Here is a 22995-nt window from a genome sequence, read left to right as displayed (position 1 = left end):
TATGTAGCCCACTAATGTTTAGTTACCCCCTGGAAAGGGGGAAAGGAATGTGTCCAAAGTACAATGGCATCTAGGTCAACCCCTAGCTCAGGTTGTAAGGACACCATGTTGGCTAATGGCCATCCAGCTCAGCACAGCCCTTAGTTCTTGTACAGATCATATCACGTGTTTAAAACTAAACATTTATTGTTTTTGTGGTGACAACAAACTTCTCTGGTGGAAGTAACTGGTTGCAGGGAGTTTACTAAGGTGCGTTCACTGAATAACAGGTCGGCTGCTCTCATTTCAAGGGGCGGAGCGCTGACTGCAGGGGGTGGGGCATCTGCAAGGGAATTGCAGAGGCAAGACATCTGAGGGGGGGGGGGGGCAATTATAGCACGTGGAAGGGAAACTACAATTACAAGTGGGGGCATCTGAGGGGTGTCCTGAATGCAGAGGGGAGCACGATGCACTGATAGCATGTGGGGGTGAGGGTGCAGTTATTGCACTTGGGAAGATATGAAGCTGGTGTATGGGGCGGGACAGAGAGAGGTCATTGGGGTGTAGCACATGTTTGATTGTAGGGTGGGTATTCAGGAGTGATGTAATTGCAGAGTGGACATCTGTGGGGTACATTGGATGTGAAGGGCATCTCATAAATATTTGTCCTATACACATACATAAGAGTGATGACAAGGTGAAGTCATCAGAATTCTTGGGAAAGATGTCAAGAAGATCATGTGTTTTATTATGGGTATGGAGGGGCATCTGGGGGGTGCGTATTGCAGGTTGGTGGTATATGAGGGAGGTGCGTATTGCAGGTTGGAGACGTGAGTGGAGCAGAGATTGCAGATTGGGAGCATGTGAGCGGTGCACAGATTGCAGATTGGGGGATGTGAGCAGTGCACAGATTGCAGATTGGGGGGATGTGAGCGGTGCACAGATTGCAGGTTGGGGGCATGTGAGCGGTGCAGAGATTGCAGGTTGGGGGCATGTGAGCGTTGCAGAGATTGCAGGTTGGGGGCATGTGAGCTCTGCAGAGATTGCAGGTTGGGGGCATGTGAGCGGTGCAGAGATTGCAGGTTGGGGGCATGTGAGAGGTGCAGAGATTGCAGGTTGGGGGATGTGAGCGGTGCAGAGATTGCAGGTTGGGGGCATGTGCGCTGTGCAGAGATTGCAGGTTGGGGGATGTGAGCGGTGCAGAGATTGCAGATTGGGGGATGTGAGCGGTGCAGAGATTGCAGGTTGGGGGATGTGAGCGGTGCAGAGATTGCAGATTGGGGGCATGTGAGCGGTGCAGAGATTGGGGGATGTGAGCGGTGCAGAGATTGGGGGCATGTGAGCGGTGCAGAGATTGGGGGCATGTGAGCCGTGCAGAGATTGGGGGATGTGAGCGGTGCAGAGATTGGGGGCATGTGAGCGGTGCAGAGATTGCAGGTTGGGGGATGTGAGCGGTGCAGAGATTGCAGATTGGGGGATGTGAGCGGTGCAGAGATTGGGGGATGTGAGCGGTGCAGAGATTGGGGCATGTGAGCGGTGCAGAGATTGCAGATTGGGGGCATGTGAGCGGTGCAGAGATTGCAGATTGAGGGCATGTGAGCGGTGCAGAGATTGGGGGATGTGAGCGGTGCAGAGATTGGGGCATGTGAGCGGTGCAGAGATTGGGGGCATGTGAGCGGTGCAGAGATTGGGGGCATGTGAGCCGTGCAGAGATTGGGGGATGTGAGCGGTGCAGATTGCAGTGCCTGAGTACCTGTATGTGGTGGTGAATGCCGCAGGTACACTGAGGATCCGTTCAGGTCTGATCCTGATCTCATGTCTATATGGCGGTGAAAGAATGACATGTTGGCTGTTCAGATAAACAAAATAGGGGCTGTGATGTTCTGAAAGACTAGGAGGTTCCTGTCCCTACCTCCCAAATTCTCCTGGGGGTGTCATCCAAATGGACAGAATCTATGTTAAGCATCTCTTTCAAAGGCCATCGAGCGGTATTGATCAGGATGTCAGGGGAAGAAGGTTTGAGACAGGTTCTTCTTTCAAGTCATCTTCTATAATAGGGTCTCACTTCTGTCTCTCCTATCAGGGCGATCCCTCACCCGTCGCCATGCCGACTCATCAGAGTGGGGTCTGCCAGGCACAGGCAATCAGGAGGTTGTTTGGGGTCTCAGATACTCTTCTTGGGGGAGCTGTGTGTAGAGAGCTGGATATGGTGTTATTATTCGACAGACTATCAGATATAATACACAATGTTGCATCCACCACGCTGTATATATAAGGCTGTATCAGTGCTTTATTCACAGTAACTAGACTATCATCATCATCATCTATTTATTTATTTATATAGCGCCACTAATTCCGCAGCGCTGCACAGAGAACTCATTCACATCATATGCTCTGAGCCTGAACAGTGTTCCTAATGTTAAAAAATATTATTTACGCACAAAACATCCATATGCCACTAACCTTACTAGGTATAAGTAGGAGCTCTATAGTATAAAGTATACATCACTGGCTAAGGTACTGGAGACCTGGGGCCTGAATCATTAAGGAAAGTAAGGCAAAAAAAGGAGTAAATGTTCTCTGGGACAAACCATGTTACAATGCAAAGGGTGCAAATTAGTTTATTATTTTGCACATAAGATAAATACTGGCTGTTTTTTCATCAAACAGACAAATACTTGATAGCTTTATTTTTACACTGCAGTTTAAAGTTGATCTAGGCCCTACCCCAACTATAAATATGTCCCCACATGTTAAATTTACCTCCCCCTCCAAAGCAACATAGTTTAGCCCAGGTGCAAAGTTACTCCTTTTTTTATGCTTTGCTCTCCTTAATGACTCAGACCTGTGTTGTATAGAAGTGATCACTATACTCTAAGTGAGATCTTACTGGTGGTATATAAAGTGATATCACTCCTCTCTATGTCCTGGGGATCTGGGGTCTGATTCATTAAGGAAAGTAAGGCAAAAAAAAAAAAGTAGTCAGTTTTCTTGTGGCAAATAAAGAAATGGAAGTTGCTCAAATCAATTTATAGGGTATAGCAGGTGCATGAAAGGGTGGGGTTATCCTAAAAAGAACAAACAAGCACAGAGAGATCCCCCAGCACACTGCTATAGCCAGCAACAGATCTGCTATTTCTACTGTAGATAAAAATGCAAAAGTTTGTTCCTTTTAGGATAACCCCACCCTTTCATGCACCTGCTATAGCCTATAAATTGATTTGAGCAACTTCCATTTCTTTATTTGTCTGAGAGGCATGTTGCATACTTGCCAACTCTCCCGGATTGTCCGGGAGACTCCCGCATTTTGCGAGAGTCTCCCGGACGAGTGTGGCAATCTCCCTGATAGGAAGGGGGAAAAATTCAGTTTAAACGCCGCGATTCACCCGGAATCGCGGCGTTTAGCCCCGCCCCCGCTGTAAAATGACGCGATTTGCGTCATTCCGTCACGGGGGCGGGGCCAAAATGACGCGATTTCGCAGCCCCGCCCCCTGCACGCCCACGTCCCAGCCGGCATCTCCCGGAAAAAGAAAAAAAAATGTTGGCAAGTATGGCATGTTGGTGTCAGTAGCTGAGGGGGAGTACTGACATTGGATTGCTATTTGGAGGTTTCTGGGGTACCTCTTTGGTAAGTTAGCTCTCAATTTAAAAACACATATGTATGGCCCAAATATATGGGACTCTCATTGTTTAGAGTTAGGACCACCCTATTAGCAAAAACGCCGTGGAGTAGCTTTAACATACATTTGCAAATGTGTGCAACTGAGACTTTTGCATTTTTATCAACAGTAGAAATAGCAGATCTGTTGCTGGCTATAGCAGTGTGCTGGGGATCTCTCTGTGCTAGTTTTCTTGTGGATAAACCATGTTACTATGCAAGGGGTGCAAATTAGTTTATTATTTTGCACATAAGATAAATACTGGCTGCTTTTTCATGTAGCACACAAATACTTTATTTTTTACACTGAAATTTAAAGTTGATCTAGGACATGGACCTACCCCAACTATAAATCTGTCATCACATTTTAAATTTAATTCCCTTCCAATGTAACATGGTTTTGCCAAGGTGCAGTTACTTCTTTTTTCTGCTTTACTTTCTTTAATGAATCAGGGCCCTTGTAGATAGAATTGATCACTATACCCCATACTTGCCGACTTTCTCACGGCGTCCGGGAGCTGCCTGGGGGAAGTGGGCATTTTGGGGGCTATGCAAACCACTCCATTTTACAGGGGGGGCAGGGCCAAATGCTGCAATTCTCATGGAATCGAGACATTTTGGAACTAATTCTGCACACTTCACTAGGAAGTGGGCAGATGCGGGAGGTTTCCATACTCTCCCGGGAGTCCGGGAGACCTACCCGGAATCTGTGAGTCTCCCGGACATTTCGGGAGAGTTGGCAAGTATGCTATGCTCTAGGTGAGATCTTACCATTGATGAACAGTGATGTAACACCACCTCCAGTATACATTGAAAATGTTGTTTTGTACATTATAGAACTCGTTTTAGGTGCAAAATTTGCTCTGAACCTCAGCAACCAATCAGACAATTGATCTAATTGATTGCTAATTGCTGGGTGCTACAGTTCAAATGTTGCACCTAAATGTTAGCAATTGACCCCTATGACTGTATTTCAGTATAAACGCTGTTTCTTTACATCCTTGTCGCTTGTCTCTTAGGTTTCTGTGTGGGATATCACACAACCTGAGCCTTCAGGTCAAAGCTGAGCCCACCAGCCCCCGGCTACAGATGGACACAGGAGGGTATTTTAGCCCAGGAGGAATGTCTGACACCAGCAGTAGTTACGGCCTATCTGTTGGGGGACAGTCTCAGGGACTGGACTCTCCGACTGCGTTACTTGCATTCTCTGATAATGGGGAGAAGCTGTTTGCAGATAGCCCCCCGTCGCTCGGAGATGACCCCACCATGCAGTGTGTCCTGAGGTCTGTCCCCAAGCGACTGTGTCTTGTATGTGGGGACACAGCATCGGGATATCATTACGGAGTCGCATCTTGTGAGGCTTGCAAAGCATTTTTTAAACGTACAATACAAGGTAGGAGCCACAAGATAACTAGAGTATATGTGCATGTATAATATTATTATTATTATTATCATCATCATTATCATTAAGTATAATATGCATTCAATGTATGTTGGTGATTTCCTTCTGTGCATTTTATACAGATGACATATTTAGTAAATGATAAGCACATAAATAAAGAACATTACATTCGTTATTTTGTAATGTACTGTATAAAACCTGATTAGGGATCCTGGAAACATCCATTCACAATACAGTGTCACTACCACCTGCCTGGTTAGGGCATTACTGGTGTCTGGAATCCCGTTATGCAGAGTACATTAGAGGCTCAAAGTATCAACAAATTATAACCAGCAGATAACAATGCAGAGCCCTTTAATTCAAAATTATCTTTATTGTATAATGTAAAGGTTATACCAGTGCAGGATTTATATATACCATATATGTATCATATATATACCATATATGTATCATATATATACCATACATGTATCATATATATACCATATATGTATCATATATATATACCATATATGTATCAGATATATACCATATATGTATCAGATATATACCATATATGTATCATATATATACCATACATGTATCATATATATACCATATATGTATCATATATATACCATACATGTATCATATATATACCATACATGTATCATATATATACCATATATGTATCATATATATACCATATATGTATCATATATAAACCATATATGTATCAGATATATACCATATATGTATCATATATATATACCATACATGTATCATATATATATATATACCATATATGTATCATATATAAACCATATATGTATCATATATAAACCATATATGTATCATATATATACCATATATGTGTTTCACTGTTATTATTACACTCTGGTTCTAGCAGGAACTGACTTAATAAACATGTCACTGGTCCTATAAATGACTGACTTGATAAACATATCACTATCATTACAACACTCTGGACCTACAAGGAACTGACCCATGTAATACGTCAGTGTCATTACACACTGGTCCTAGGATGGACTGACCCATTAAACATATTACTGTCATTAGTACGCTGTGGTCCTAGAGGGGACTGACCCATTAAACATGTTACTGTCATAAGTATGCTGAGGTCCTAGGAGGGGCTGACCCATTACATAGGGCTCTCTCATCAGTAGATGTTGGTCCTAGGATGGACTGACCCATTAAACATGTTACTGACATTAGTACACTGTGGTCCTAGGAGGGACTGACCCATTACATAGGGCTCTCTCATCAGTAGATGTTGGTCCTAGGATGGACTGACCCATTAAACATGTTACTGACATTAGTACACTGTGGTCCTAGGAGGGACTGACCCATTACATAGGGCTCTCTCATCAGTAGATGTTGGTCCTATCCAGTAACTTTTGATGCTGAGAAGGAGCGTATGGGGAGTTGTCATGAATATTAATATTGCATTGAATAACCTGGCAGCCTGTCTATAGCTGTAACTATAGACTGATCCTGCTGCCATTTTGCCTGCTCCAGGTCCACACAGACACAATACTATTTGACATCTCCCTGATGGACGAGGCCAGAGGTTATAACAACATAATTAAATCTTTATTGATTAATCTTCATAACTAAACAGGTGAAGAGAAATCCTTTCATCCACCGTTCTAAGGAGTCCCAGCATTAACCCTGTCCGTACTGGTGTAGAAGACAGAGTATAATATAGAAAGAGGTGGAGGATATCTGAAAGCGACATTTGATAGGACAGGATGTACTTTTGTCTGGGCATTGAAGAAGCATTTAGATAAAATGTGAGAGAGAATAAGATGCAGGATAATGAGGAGAGATGAGATATTTAAGGGAAACCGTGAAAAGTAGGATTATGTGATGTAAAGAGAGTAGAGAGGAAAAAGTTATTAGGTTGAGGTAACATAACTGTGTGTAGGAGATGCAGGGGCGGATCTAGACTTTATGTTTAGGGGGGACGATTTTGCATAATCACGCCCCTCCTTTGCTCTGATTGGCTAGCCTGCGTTAACCCCGCCTTCCGCTCGCGATTGGCCCCGCCCCCTCCCGTTGTGGTCGCCGGCTGGGACCACTCTGATTGGCTGGCACACATTTAGCCCCGCCCCGCTTAGCTCCGCCCCTCCCGTTTTAATCGGCGGCTGGGACCTAGCTTTTTGCTGCTAGGGGGGGCGAATGCCCCGATCGCCCCCCCCTGGATCCGCCACTGAGGAGATGTCTGGTGTGAGGTGACACCAGCTGAGCTAATTTCTTTTGATAGATACGGGTTGAAGTGTATTCGGTAATAAATACAGGCAGAGTTGTGTGACAGGAATTGATAGATACAGGTTGAACTGTCTGGAACGAGGCACAGGTGGATTTGTCTCCTATAAGGTGATTAATACAGGTGGATTTGTCTCCTATAAGGTGATTAATACAGGTGGATTTGTCTCCTATAAGGTGATTAATACAGGTGGATTTGTCTCCTATAAGGTAATTAATACAGGTGGAGGTGTCTCCTATAAGGTGATTAATACAGGTGGATTTGTCTCCTATAAGGTGATTATTACAGGTGGAGGTGTCTCCTATAAGGTGATTAATACAGGTGGAGGTGTCTCATTTGAGATGCTAGATACAGGTTAATGTGTCTAGTGCAGATACAGGCTGAGGTGCTGGGTGTTAATGTTACAGAGATGGGTGGAGGTTTCTGATACGATTTGATAGATGCAAGTTGAAGAGTCTGGGGTGAGGTGATGGCTACAGGCAGGAGAGTCTGGGGTGAGGTGATGGCTACAGGCAGGAGAGTCTGGGGTGAGGTCATAGCTACAGGCAGGAGAGTCTGCTGTGAGGTGATAGCTACAGGCAGGAGAGTCTGCTGTGAGGTGATAGCTACAAGCAGGAGAGTCTGCTGTGAGGTGATAGCTACAAGCAGGAGAGTCTGCTGTGAGGTGAGAGCTACAAGCAGGAGAGTCTGCTGTGAGGTGATAGCTACAGGCGGAATAGTCTGCTGTAAGGTGATAGCTATAAGCGGAAGAGTCTGCTGTAAGGTGATGGCTACAAGCGGAAGAGTCTGCTGTGAGGTAATGGCTACAGGCAGAAGAGTCTGTTGTGAGGTGATGGCTACAAGCAGAAGAGCCTGGTGTGAGGTGATGGCTACAGGCAGAAGAGTCTGCGGTGAGGCGATACCTACAAGCAGAAGAGTCTGCTGTGAGGTGATGGCTACAGGCAGAAGAGTCTGCTGTGAGGTGATACCTACAAGCAGAAGAGTCTGCTGTGAGGTGATGGCTACAGGCAGAAGAGTCTGCTGTGAGGTGATAGCTACAAGCAGAAGAGTCTGCTGTGAGGTGATACCTACAAGCAGAAGAGTCTGCTGTGAGGTGATAGCTACAAGCAGAAGAGCCTGGTGTGAGGTGATAGCTACAGGCAGAAGAGTCTGCGGTGAGGTGATACCTACAAGCAGAAGAGTCTGCGGTGAGGTGATACCTACAAGCAGAAGAGTCTGCTGTGAGGTGATAGCTACAAGCAGAAGAGTCTGCTGTGAGGTGATAGCTACAAGCAGAAGAGTCTGCTGTGAGGTGATAGCTACAAGCAGAAGAGTCTGCTGTGAGGTGATAGCTACAGGCAGAAGAGTCTGCGGTGAGGTGATACCTACAAGCAGAAGAGCCTGGTGTGAGGTGATAGCTACAGGCAGAAGAGTCTGGGGTGAAGTGATACCTACAAGCAGAAGAGTCTGCTGTGAGGTGATAGCTACAAGCAGAAGAGCCTGGTGTGAGGTGATAGCTACAAGCAGAAGAGCCTGGTGTGAGGTGATAGCTACAAGCAGAAGAGCCTGGTGTGAGGTGATCGCTACAGGCAGAAGAGTCTGCTGTGAGGTGATGGCTACAAGCAGAAGAGTCTGCTGTGAGGTGATAGCTACAAGCAGAAGAGCCTGGTGTGAGGTGATAGCTACAGGCAGAAGAGTCTGGGGTGAAGTGATACCTACAAGCAGAACAGTCTGCTGTGAGGTGATAGCTACAAGCAGAAGAGCCTGGTGTGAGGTGATAGCTACAGGCAGAAGAGTCTGCGGTGAGGTGATACCTACAAGCAGAAGAGTCTGCTGTGAGGTGATAGCTACAAGCGGAAGAGTCTGCTGTGAGGTGATAGCTACAGGCGGAAGAGTCTGGGGTGAGGTGATACCTACAAGCAGAAGAGTCTGCGGTGAGGTGATACCTACAAGCAGAAGATTCTGCTGTGAGGTGATAGCTAGAAGCAGAAGAGCCTGGTGTGAGGTGATAGCTACAAGCAGAAGAGTCTGGGGTGAGGTGATGGCTACAAGCAGAAGAGTCTGGGGTGAGGTGATACCTACAAGCAGAAGAGTCTGGGGTGAGGTGATAGCTACAAGCAGAAGAGCCTGGGGTGAGGTGATACCTACAAGCAGAAGAGTCTGGGGTGAGGTGATACCTACAAGCAGAAGAGTCTGCGGTGAGGTGATAGCTACAAGCAGAAGAGTCTGCTGTGAGGTGATGGCTACAGGCGGAAGAGTCTGCGGTGAGGTGATACCTACAAGCAGAAGAGCCTGGTGTGAGGTGATAGCTACAGGCAGAAGAGCCTGGTGTGATGTGATAGCTACAGGCAGAAGAGCCTGGTGTGAGGTTATAGCTACAAGCAGAAGAGCCTGGTTTGAGGTGATAGCTACATGCTGAAGAGTCTGGGGTGAGGTGATACTTATTTATTTATTTTATGAGGTGATAAAGACAGGTGTAAACAAGGTGTATTCTCTAGTCACACACTGGCAAATATCCAGATTTCACTTAGTTTTGTTCCCCTTGGAAGGTTATGGATCTTTATGTGAGTCAGCCAAGGCCTTAAATTGGTTGAATAATCTCATTGATCTGCGTGTGAAAGCTCAATATGGCCAGTGAAAGGGAAAAGGCATTAGATGGCTTCTGTGTCATCCTGTCCATCAGCGATTAACCCCTGAGGTACTGTGTCCCTTTATTGGTAACAGGATCTTGCAAATGGTTAGGACAGAGATCAGACTGATTGATCAGTAAACATGTCGTTCGATCTAGATATACTGGTTGTAGTATTTAGCAAGAGAGCTACAAAACTGGTCTTCACAGACCCTGACTGACCAGGTTCAGCTCTCTCATCATAGATGAATCATATATTCTGTGAGAGATCTCACAGTGACTGAGCCTGTTCACCGTTCAGATAAGACATGTGATGCGGATCAGCCAACAGGTATCCCAGAGCGGCTCCATACCTTCTATTGAGCAAATTAGTCAGCTAAGTTTCCATTTTCAACAAGACAACACTGCACTTGCTGCATGTCTGCATTAGAATTAGTGGAGCTTAATTTCTGAATGTGCAGAGTTCAGTTGAGTGGGCTGCACGGTGGCTCAGTGGTTAGCACTTCTGCCGCACAGCGCTGGGGTCATGAGTTAAATTCCCGACCATGGCCTTAACTGTGTGGAGTTTGTATGTTCTCCCCGTGTTTGCGTGGGTTTCCTCCGGGTGTTCTGATTTCCTCCCCCACTCCAAAAAAAACATACTAGTAGGTTAATTGGCTGCTAACAAATTGACCCTAGTCTGTGTGTGTGTGTGTTAGGGAATTTACACTGTAAGCTATATTGGGGCAGGGACTGATGTGATTGAGTTCTCTGTACAGCGCTGCGGAATTAGTGACGCTATATAAATAAATGGTGATGATGATGGCAGATTGGTGTCCAGTTTGGGAACCAGCCCCATGTATAATAACTATTGGTGTAGCTATTTAATGAGGGTTCCTCATGTGGGAATCCCAGAGCTACAAGAAAAGAGCTGCTGTTCATGTTGTTTCAGGGTAATCATCATCATCAACATTTATTTATATAGCGCCAGCAAATTCCGTAGAGCTTTACAATTGGGAACAAACATTAATAAGACAATACTGGGTAATACATACAGACAGAGAGGTAAGAGAACTCTGCTCGCAAGCTCACACTCTATAGGACAAATGGACCCATCCAGGGAACAGAAGCTGCTGTGACTAGATGTGTCAACTGAATGTAGGGCCTAATAGGGTAACCGTCATGTCTTGTCCAATCAGATGCAAATTCATTACATACCTCCAGTTCTGGGAGGTTTAAATTAACCCCCAGACCATTCTCCAGTGCTTATTCACAGCTTTCATTGATCAGATCTGTGCAATTTGCCTTTGACAGATGTGATCAGATTGTAATGATCGGGTCTGATCAGTTTGGAGAGCAAAAGTCCTGCATTTCAGATGTTTGTTTGTTTTTCTATGCTATCTACAGATAACAGTGTTAACGTTGTTTAAAGGGTTCTCTTCTATTTTACCTGCTGCTGATCACTTAAGGGGGAAAACGGCTAATTTCCGAATAGCAGACCAGCATTGCGGCTCTCTGTGCACCTACTTACCTACTTTTAAGGTGCACGCCCACTTCATCCTCTTTGGACACACCCCTGTAAAATCAATCTATACCCAGATTTACAGGGGGGGGGGGGGACCGTGAAAAACTGCTCATAGTAGAAAACGGGGAAAAAGACATCACATTCAAATCAAACCAAATTCCACGTTACTTCTTCCCCTTCATCAGTGAAGACCTTTGTCTTGTAAAATAATCCTTGTTTCACCTCCTTTATAGCTGAAGTTAAACCTGAGGGGACATTAAGGAGTATATTTACTAAACTGCAGGTTTGCAAAAGTGGAGATGTTGCCTATAGCAACCAATCAGATTCTAGATTTCATTTTGTAGAATGCACTAAACAAATGAAAGCTAGGATCTGATTGGTTGCTATAGGCAGCATCTCCACTTTTTCAAACCCGCAGTTTAGTAAATCTAGCCCTAAGACTTTATTACAAGTCACTCTTGGGTGATTGAAGCTTTCTATTAGATTGCTGGAAGTACACCTAGAACTGTGGTTACCCATAGAGGTGCAACTGGGAGGTCAAAAACCCATCCAAGTATATAGGTGAGATCTCGTCACCTCAGAAGCGACAGAAAATTCAGGTCCTTTTGTAAGGAGAAAAAATCTGTGACCTCTCCCAGAAATCAGAGGACGCCCTTGTAAATGTGCCTTCTTAACCCCTTTACCTCATTCAAATAATCCCATCCCGCCAAACTCTGCACAATGCAAGTAACAGCCTCGACCTGTCCAATTCCGCTTATCGGCTGCTGCAAACTCCTGCACCCCTTTAGAAGCTGCTATCTTGCTCCTCAAATCCATGCACTTTCACATAATAACAGGTGTAAAAATAGCCACGTGATGTCACAACAGAGCATTTGCGCTGTGGATTTGCACATTTCTACTTCCATAAATGACCCTTCATGTGCCCACTTAACAAACCCCCCCCCACTCCCCGATCCGGTTCAGTCACTCAGAATAATTTCTGGATTAACTCCTTAATCCCGCGCTGCCGTTGAGGCACCAACAGCTAATTGATGTATTGATGGGAGGTTACACCAAGTTTCCACAGGGTTGGTCCCCCTCTCCATCCTCACACATGGACCCGGGGAGGAATCCGTCAGGCAAAAGAGAGCAGTCAATATTCATTAGTGTGTGCAGCCTTTGAGTGGCAGAGCGGCCCTTCACATTCTAACACGGGCCCCCCAGGGGGGACACCAGGCTCTGCCTCTCCTCCACTTCCTCTCTCTGTTTATTCTCATTCGTAATTAAATAAGCTGAAGATACCCCAAAGGAATGAAGGGGGGAAGGGGGATCGGGGAGGAGAGAGATGAGCATCAATATCATGTTTACATCTGTCTTCCTCTTACTGTCACTATATGTCTGTATACAGCATTATTACACATAGACATGTCAGGAGAAACTTCTCCCCTATGCCATATTTTCCCCATATTGTGTCCCTAACAGTGATAAGAGGGGTTAGGAAGCCGTGTGTCTAACTACATAACTGACCCCAGAACACTGCAATCACATGGACGCAGCTAAAATCCATCAATAAGTCAATCTATATTGATATGTTAAAATAAGGTTATTTTAGCACATTTTATATGGGTTATATGTTCTCTGTTATACTGGTTGTATCACTAATTTTTAATATGTTGTTTAAAATTAATAATGGATCCTACACCTACACGTTTATATTATAGAAAGATTTTTTTATTTTAATGGTTTTCCAATATATAGCAAAGTACAATAAATGAGAGAGCAGACACATATGGGAAAGAGGAACATTATAGAGGAGAAAAGGGAAGGCCGAGGAAAAGCGAGTAAGAGGATACAAAAAAAGAGGGGTGATGGGGAGGTGAGCTCACCCCAAATGACCCCCCCCCCCCCTAATAGCACTGCCTCTAGACGCAGTTTGATTCACATGCAGTACCTCCATCTATCCTACAGATGTTGTTGGTGCAATCACTGCCTAGATCTCTTCGCTGGTACCACTCACACCTGCAGAAAGCTATTATGGGCTGATAAGATGGGTTGATTATATTCAGCACAGTGGCTTAGTGGTTAGCACTTCTGCCTCACAGCGCTGGGGTCATGCGTTCAATTCCCGACCATGGCCTTATTTGTGAGGAGTTTGTATGTTCTCCCCATGTTTGCGTGGGTATCCTCCGGGTGCTGCGGTTTCCTCCCACACTCCAAAAACATACTAGTAGGTTAATTGGCTGCTAACAAATTGACCCTAGTCTGTCTGTCTGTATGTTAGGGAAGTTAGACTGTAAGCCCCAATGGGGCAGGGACTGATGTGAGTGAGTTCTCTGTACAGCGCTGTGGAATTAGCGGCGCTATATAAATAAATGGTGATGATGATGATAAAGAAACATTATGCAGCAATATTATCACACTTGTTATTGCATTGGAAATGTATTTGCTTCATGTAGACAGAATTTAACAGTGTCCTGACTGCACACGTGGCACATACAGGGCCTGATTCATCAAGGAACGCAATTTGCATTTCTTTTTAAAAAATAAATGGAAGTTGTCCGCACTTCCTTCCGTTTTCAAGTGCAGGGGGATCTGAAGAAACATTTCCATTTGAATACGGGTATTAGTACACTCTACCTATACGGCACTTTCCTTATGCAGACAGACGTGATATACACGATGCATATGTGCAATATAAAGTCTCACCAGAATGCACACAAAAAAATATATTAAATACACCTGTTAATACTATAAACATTAATAGAAATACGTTTTATGTATATATTTTTTTAACTTGTAATACATACATCAGGAAGTTATTAGTGCTTACTGTACATAAAATGCATTTTTACAGTTGCTCTTAATTACAAACACATGTTCTGGCGTGCATACGTGTCAGTCATCACTATAGATAGGCATGTACACCTGTCTCGGAGATGCCCAGTGCTTGAATTGGCCGAATGTGAGTGCACTTGACCATGGTGCGCCCCTACGGTACAGTACATGGCCTACGTGCATACGCCCCCCCCCCCCCTCAACCGTTCCGCACTACAAGTCATAGGCTGTCGGAAGCGTTACTTGCGTTAGAACTTGAATTGCAGGAATTTGCGTTCATTAGTGTAAGGTCCGTTTCTGCGCATACGCAAAGCAACTTAATGCAGAATACAGCACACAATGGGAATAAGGTTCCTTAATGAATCAGGCACACACTGACTGCAAACCTAGCTAAAAGGTCAACAGATTTGTCTGTATTACTAATGACACACAGATTGTTCCCAGGCAGTATTTTTATTGCTAACCAGTAGGCTCTTACAGTAAATGTTCAAACTCACATTTCATTATTTGTCTGCAGATTTTTTTATTTATTTTTTATAAAAACTGAAAAATGCTGCTCGCCGCAGTATTCAACCCCTGTGCTGTGGAAGCTCTAAATTTACACAGATTAGATAACAATTGGCTTTCAATTAGCCTCTATCTGTGAATCATCTTTTATGGATCAAAGACCCCCCCCTAATTCAAATAACATTGGTCATACTGAGACTCTGAAGGAAAGCTGTGAAAATGAAGACCAAAGAGCAGTCAATGAAAAGATATAGGCATGCACAAGATAGAAAAAGGCATCACAATAATATCCAAGTGCCTGGGTCTACCATTGAGCACTGGATCAATTGTTCTTGGGGGTGGAAGGGAATTGCTATGCGGGAGATAATGAGTTCATGAATTAAGGTTTTGCGGTGTCTTGACTAGAATACAAGGGAAAGATGGAAGGATGAATTGTTTTTCTTTCTGCATTGGTGAATGAAACAAACACATTTGACAGATTTTTCTAGTAATGTATTTGTGAGATGTAATATTCTATTACAGGCCTGGCCAACCTGTGGCTTTGCAGGTGTTGTGAAACTACAAGTCCCATCATACTTTGCCAACAATCAGCTGGCTATCTGCTGCCAAAGCATGCTGGGGCTTGTAGTTTCACAACACCTGGCGAGCCACAGGTTGGCCAGGCCTGTTCTATTATGATATAACATCACCTTCATCATCATCAGCTATTTATATAGCGCCACTGATTCCGCAGCGCTGTACAGAGAACTCACTCACATCAATCCCTGCCCCATTGGAGCTTACAGTCTAAATTCCCTAACACACACACATACAGAGAGAGAGAGAGACTAGGGTAAATTTTTGATAGCAGCCAATTAACCTACTAGTATGTTTTTGGAGTTTGGGAGGAAACCCACGCAAACACGGGAAGAACATACAAACTCCACACAGATAAGGCCATGGTCGGGAATCTAACTTATGACCCCAGTGCTGTGAGACAGAAGTGCTAACCACTGAGCCACTGTGCTGCCCATCATCCAAACATCATCCAAATCTTTAAATGTAGTATTGGGTGAAGTACAATAAAATCTCGTGGTCTGCACTGTTGTACTTGTTTTCAGTCCAGCTCCGCAGTCATCTCTCCTACTAAAGCAGGCTTGTTTCATACACACAGCTGATTGTCGATTCCCTACCCCATGAAATTCTCATTTGTTTATATACAGCAAACAGCTGTATGAGTGCAGTGCTGGACCATTGTAGCCTTTGGGAGGACAGGTACCTGATTTGAGCATTTCCACCTCAAAGGTGTAATAAAAAAATAAAGGATGCTAATATATGTATAATCTCCTGTACATAATAGCTGTATAAACAAAGAATATGAAGCTATCTTATACATGCAAATCATTGGTCTGCTTGTTTATTTGTCTGTCTGGTTATGTATTCGGACACCTCTGCACAGGATAGGATGAAACCAACAGGTTGTGGTCCAGTTGGATTCTGGCCAGGTTCTAGCGGGGTTAAGCTCCTGGACGGACCTCCCTTTGGTGTACGCTGGGCAGAACTTTGACCCGGGAGCCTGTTCTGAGCCTTCTACTGGATAGATTTGGATGACATCTTAGCTGCTAATTATTTTTAATATGTTAACAGTTACATCCAACTCATTGATAACTTAATAAGTTTAAGATTTAAACCTGGGCAACGTCTGGTACTTCAGCTAGTAGCTTATAATTGGTGAATTCTGATGTCATATTACACACTAATAACCACTGAAATGATAAGGTATAATGCATCCCCTCTGCCAACTCTTCTTATTCTAAATAAAGAGTTTGCATTGTGGAAAATTGGATTGTTGTTCCATCAAAGACCTTTTAAAGAACATTTTTAGATTCCCTAACTTTTTAAAGAATACCTGTTTGTTTCAGAAATGAACTAAACATTAACATTTTAGGTGTTGTATATATTAATAATAATTGTATTAATAATAGAAAATAGAAACTTATTGTAAAAACTGGTGAAACAAAGCTCATATAGCAAAGAAATTTGTGCAATGGAACATTCTGTGACTATATATAGATGTTAGGGAATCTGTGGTCCAGGGTTTCGTTTATTGAATACGTGGATGTGTGAGTGTTGGCAGAATAACGTGTAAATTGATTGAGGAACTTCCACTTCTGTATGTTTGTTTGAGAGGCATGTTAGTGTCAGTAGCTGAGGGGGAGTGTTGGTGCTGTATTGTTATTTGGAGGCTTCGTGTACCTCTTGGTAAGTTAGCTCTCAATTTAAAAACACATATGTATGGGCCAATATAGGGACTTTCATTGTTTAGAGTTAGGATCACCCTATTAGCAGAAGCGCCGTGGAGTGGCGGGGGGCTTAACATACATTTGCAAATGTGTGCAACTGAGACTTCTGCATTTTTATGTACAGGTAGAAATAGCAGCTCCTTTGCTGATTATAGCAGTGTGCTGGGGGATTTCTCTGTATTTGTTCCTTTCAGGATAACACCTCCCTTTCAAGCACCTGCTATGAACCTATCAATTCTGTATTGGTGGCAGAATAATGTAAGATCAGACAGTACTGAATTATGTAACTGCTGTGATGTGGATCTGATCAGGTAGCGTTGTGATGTTATGGTGCAAGCTGAATACATTTCATTATAAAATTATTATTATACAATAAGTTTTATGTTAATTGTTGTCATGATCAAAATATCATTGTTCCCCAAAACACCATCTGTCTGAGTTGTAAGTATAGATTGCCTCTGATGAATGCACTTTGGACAAATTCAAATTTACAAATGTAGCATAAAAATATTCTTTGGCTCTGTAGAACAAGTGAGGCCTCCAAAATCTATTACGTTGGCTACCACTGGTTTAGTGTATGCGTTCCTCGATTATAGGGCAGTAAGAGTAACAGGAGGTATTTATGTGCTCACAGCTAGCTGGATACATCCCGAGACCTGGGAGGAGGGGGGGGGGGGGGGCAATTGGTCTCAACTGTGCTGCTGGACGTCGCCTCTATGTCCGGCTGTGTATATTGCTGGCCACTTCGGTGAGGAATCTCTGCTCATTCTTGATCACATCTCTATGGGGCATGAGAGAAAAGGAGCAGAGATTTTGGTAAAAAAAATATGAAAAACTTTGCATAAGAAAAATATGCTTTAATCCAGCAGTGAATCATTTTTTTTAATTAAAACAAGCGCATTGTTTTGTAAAAGAATTAAGCTTAGCTAAGGTATAGTTTATATTGTGAACACATTTTAAACACAGATCCTCCGATTACTCCATATAACCCCTCTACCTCTCTCTCTCTCTCTCAGGTAACATTGAGTACAGCTGTCCTGTGGTGAATGACTGCGAAATCACTAAAAGGCGGAGGAAGTCTTGTCAAGCTTGCCGCTTCCACAAGTGCCTGAAAGTTGGGATGATGAAGGAAGGTAAGTGTCCTGAGCAACATGGACGTATATGTCACTGCGGGAGGAGTGTTCGTGGAAGGGAGATCTGCTCATGCCGGCAATTTTCCTGAGTCTTAACCGTGATTAAACACTTTACAGCTGTATTGACTCTACTAATTTCTATTGAAATAAATGGTTGGTGTAATAGGTGTCTGTATAGTGAAAGGCTGTTGCAGGATAAATTATCATTATAATCTATTTATACAGCGACACTAATTCCGCAGCGCTGTACAGAGAACGCGCTCACATCAGTCCCTGCCCCAATGGAGCTTACAGTCTAAATTCCCTACTATATGCACACTTAGATGGAGAGACTAAGGGCAATTTAATAGCAGCCAATTAACCTACCAAAATGTTTTTGGAGTGTGGGAGAAAACCGGAGCACCCGGAGGAAACTCACGCAAACACGGGGAGAACATACAAACGCCACACAGATAAGGCCATCGTTGGGAATTTAAATCGTGACCTCTGTGCTGTGAGGCAGAAGTGCTAACCACTGAGCCAACATGCTGCCCCTGAAGATATGAATAAAATAAATGATATAAATGAAGATATATTGACAGAGGAGGGCTCTTTATGTACCTGTAATATCATGTGTGGGGATTAATGAGGTCTGAGTATATGGGTCATATATGTATTGTGAGTGAACTATACCTGACCACCTTCCCTAGGGGTAATTCACTGAAATAAAACATAAAGAGAAATCACGGAGACCTTGTATGACTCTGGTGACATGACTGGTTACAAGTGTACGGTAATATTGGTAACACTGCGTTACCTGGGATTCGGCCTTCACACTCTCTGAACTCCATAAACATTGTGCCATTTCTCACTATGTTCCTCCTGGATCTGCTGATTATCACGTAGAAACCAACAGTGGGCCCCAAATGGGAATTATTGTGACCCCATTTGTCCTAAATATATGCAGAATTTAAGGGAACTGTGTTCTTATGGGTGACGTCCAACATGAAGTCTAATCTTCTCTATCCGCTTACTTGGCCTATTCTTGATCACTAAAATCATGATGCAGGAACGTGATGTTTGGTCACACAAGACAGTTTTTGTTGACATACATGAAACTCTTGTTCCTAGGCGTGAGGCTGGATCGGGTGCGAGGCGGGAGACAGAAGTACAGACGTCCAGTGGAGGTGGAGGCCCCGGACGCTTGCTCTTACCACACTATCCATCATTCCTTCATAGGGAAGAAGACAAGTAGGTTTTGTGGAACATGAGGGAGTTAAGTCTGTTGACATGTAACATACAATGGGACCTACACATATCCAGGATATGCTGACTCTGCTCTTTCCGATCTCTTACAGCAAACAAAGTGGTGTCTCATTTGATTTTGGTTGAACCCGGGGAGGTATTTGCCAGTCCTGACCTCGATCTTCCAGACAGCAATCTGCGCACACTGACCACTCTCTGTGAGCTAATGAACCGCGAGCTGCTCATCACCATTGGCTGGGCCAAACACGTACCAGGTACAGTCCTCGTACGTCCTATGGATGCCGTACATTAATCATTTGATGTCATCTGTTACAATATGTCATCAAAACTAAGCAAGTTTTTCAAGCAGCGTGAATGGGGATATAGAATTATATTGAATTGTACATATTATTTCAGTAATTTGAATTTAGGTGATAGTTCTCCCTTACATGTCTTGAGTATAAAATATAACATACATGTTGTTACATTATTATTATTATTTTACTTTATTTATAGAGTGCCAACGTATTACACGGTGCCTTGCGGATAATATTGTAATCATTCACAGCAATCCCTAGCCCAGTGGAGCGTACAGTCTCTACCACACAAACACACTAAAGTCCATTTTGTCAGGAACCAATTAACCTACCAATATGTTTTTGGACTGTGGGAGGAAACCAGAGCACCTGGATGAGACACATGCAAATAGGAGGAGAACACTGAAACTTACAAAATCCATGTACTGAACCCGTGGCCTTAATGCTTTGAGGCAGCAATACTGACCATTGTGCCACAGTGACGCCCACCGATTTTTGCAGAAATGTGCATGTTTGCATGGAATAGTGTCAACAGGAGGCGCACAAGTTTACTTCCTCTGATGGGAGAAGCTGGGTGGATGGAGGCTTTCTTTGCTGAATCGTAGGGGGAATCCTGAGCCTCATATATCAGTCACATACAAAAAAACAAGATTTTGGAGTTGCCTCAAAGCCTCAAGAGCATTTGGGGGACCCTTTTATTTAGTGGGTTGCTGCAGAGCATTTTTAGCCTAAAAAAATTACCTCAGATCTAGACATGAATGTAGCAGAAATCAGGAGTCTGCCTACACATCCAGTGGGGCACGTTTACTGTGAACCAGGTGCTATTTATAGGAAAGTGCATTTATATCCACAATTACATCAATGTAATAAAATGGTAGTGACACATCTAATAACGACAGTCCCAATACCCCCTTATGATTTATTTATGACATAAATTAGGATTGACCAAGCACGTTGCAATGAATAAAGGGGTTGACCCGTTAAGTGATAACAGATTGGACTTTGAAGTAATTTTTTGACTCTTTTGTGCTATTACAAGAATCCCACTCATATACAAAGGGGTATATTTACTAAACTGCGGGTTTGAAAAAGTGGAGATGTTGCCTATAGCAACCAATCAGATTCTAGCTATCATTTATTTAGTGTATTCTACAGAATGACAGCTAGAATCTGATTGGTTGCTATAGGCAACATCTCCACTTTTTCAAACCTGCAGTTTAGTAAATATACCCTAGAGTGTTGTTATAGGGGCAACATTGGAAGGGGCACATGCACCTATGTATGCCCTATTCAGAAGAATATAAACAGTGGAGTTAGGGATTGAATGACAAATTGACAGATTTGACAAGAAAAATTTGATAAAAGCAAATAATTGTGCAGTCACAAGAATTCTGACGGTCCCTGAATTACAGGAAGAAATCAGTTTGGCAATAAAACAGCAGAACCGGATGGACAACTTGCTGTGATGAATCCGGCCCTGTCTTGTCCTCCGATCATCGGGTTAACAAGACATCTTGCGGCGGCCGTTGATTCCTCTCCAATTCGGGATCTGTGCTATCAACCCTGACATCTGTAGAGTGGTTCCAAGGAGGACACAGATTATCATCTCCAAATTAATAGTTATTCAGGGTGTCTTCACCATTTGTGACAACGCACAGTCCCCTCCTCCTGTGATAGCAATCTCCAATATTTCCCAATTAAATGGAGCACTCAATATATAAAGAAACAATTGTATTGCCGCGCTGTGAAAGAGGCAGGTAATGGAGGCTGACACCACAAAGGGGAGCTAATTGAAAGGAATGGAAGTACGTGACAGGGCAGAGGGTTCCTGCTGACATTCACAACAAAACTCACCCAGATTGCAGTGAAGGTTATTGATGAAGGTGGAATTTGCTGCTGATCAGAGATATATCCCTATAACTGTACACTGAATATGCTCATTAAATATACATAATAGAATGTGTGACTTGTTTTTATCATTTGTATATAATTATTTTTTATTAATTTTTTAAAGTATTTATTTTTTACTGCATATAATTCCTACCTATAAATGTTCCCATTACTCCATTCTTCTTCCTATTATTCCATCTGTATTCTATCTATAACTCATCCTGTTACTCCATATAATCACTTCCTATAACTGTGTATATTACATTATTAAACCCCCCTCATATCTCATTCTATTAAGCTGTTTAACAATTGCTATTATTCTATATAAACCTTGTCAATAACTCATATTACTCCATATAACACCTTATAATTCCTCCTGTTACTGTACATAATACCTCACTATAACTTCACCTATTACTCCATATAAATAGTCTCTGTAACTACCCATATAAGTCCTTGTAACCCATTCCATATAGCTCCTCCTTTTGCTCCATAATACACTTTATGACTCCTCTTATTACTCTACATAACCCCTCCCTATACTTGTTTCAAAATATATCCTCTCCCTATAACTCCCCCAATCACTCCATATAATAATTTATAAGTCCTCCTATTACTCTACATAACCACTCCCTTGCTACATATAACCTCTCCCTTTAACTCCCCCAATCACTCCATCTAATAATGTATAACTCCTCCTATTACTCTACATAACCGCTCCCACTCTACATATAACCTCTCCCTATAACTCCCCCAATCACTCCATCTAATAATGTATAACTCCTCCTATTACTCTACATAACCCCTCCCACTCTACATATAACCTCTCCCTATAACTCCCCCAATCACTCCATCTAATAATGTATAACTCCTCCTATTACTCTACATAACCCCTCCCACTCTACATATAACCTCTCCCTATAACTCCTCCAATCACTCCATCTAATAATGTATAACTCCTCCTATTACTCTACATAACCCCTCCCACTCTACATATAACCTCTCCCTATAAGTCCCCCAATCACTCCATCTAATAATGTATAACTCCTCCTATTACTCTACATAACCACTCCCACTCTACATATAACCTCTCCCTATAACTCCTTCTATCGTTCCAAATAAACCATCCCCATAACTTCTTCTGGTATTCTATATAAACTCTCCCAGCTGATACTACTATTAGTCTATATAACTTATATAACAGGGACTGATGTGAATGTTTACAAATGCTCCAGACAGTGCTGTGTAATATGATTGATGTTATATAGATAAACAATAAGAATATAACTTCTGCCATTACTATGTATAACCCCTCCCTATAATATCTTCTATTATTCCATATGGACTCTCCTTATACCTCCTCTCATTATTCTATATAATCCAAGCTCTAATACCTATTATTACTTTT

General features: G+C 43.0%; 1 protein-coding gene across 7 annotated transcripts in view; it reads left to right on the top strand.

Moving 5' to 3' along the window:
- LOC142102285 (estrogen-related receptor gamma-like) overlaps positions 1-22995 on the top strand; it is a 42213-nt gene that overhangs the window by 13328 nt on the left and 5890 nt on the right. For 2 of the 7 annotated variants that reach the window (XM_075187047.1, XM_075187048.1), the window contains 4 exons: positions 4657-5030; positions 18040-18156; positions 19267-19386; positions 19494-19655. In XM_075187047.1, coding sequence (XP_075043148.1) covers positions 4657-5030; positions 18040-18156; positions 19267-19386; positions 19494-19655 — 773 coding nt within the window. Of the gene's footprint in view, positions 1-3536; positions 3608-4656; positions 5031-11960; positions 11982-12077; positions 12488-15943; positions 15996-18039; positions 18157-19266; positions 19387-19493; positions 19656-22995 lie in introns of those variants that run through there. The other 5 variants (XM_075187049.1, XM_075187054.1, XM_075187051.1 and 2 more) reach the window with 5 other exon arrangements.

This window comes from Mixophyes fleayi, chromosome 9 (assembly GCF_038048845.1).
Source record: "Mixophyes fleayi isolate aMixFle1 chromosome 9, aMixFle1.hap1, whole genome shotgun sequence".
NCBI classification, from domain to species: Eukaryota; Metazoa; Chordata; class Amphibia; order Anura; family Limnodynastidae; genus Mixophyes; species Mixophyes fleayi.
Note: the sequence above shows the minus strand (reverse complement) of the source record. Positions and strands in the feature narration are given on the sequence as shown.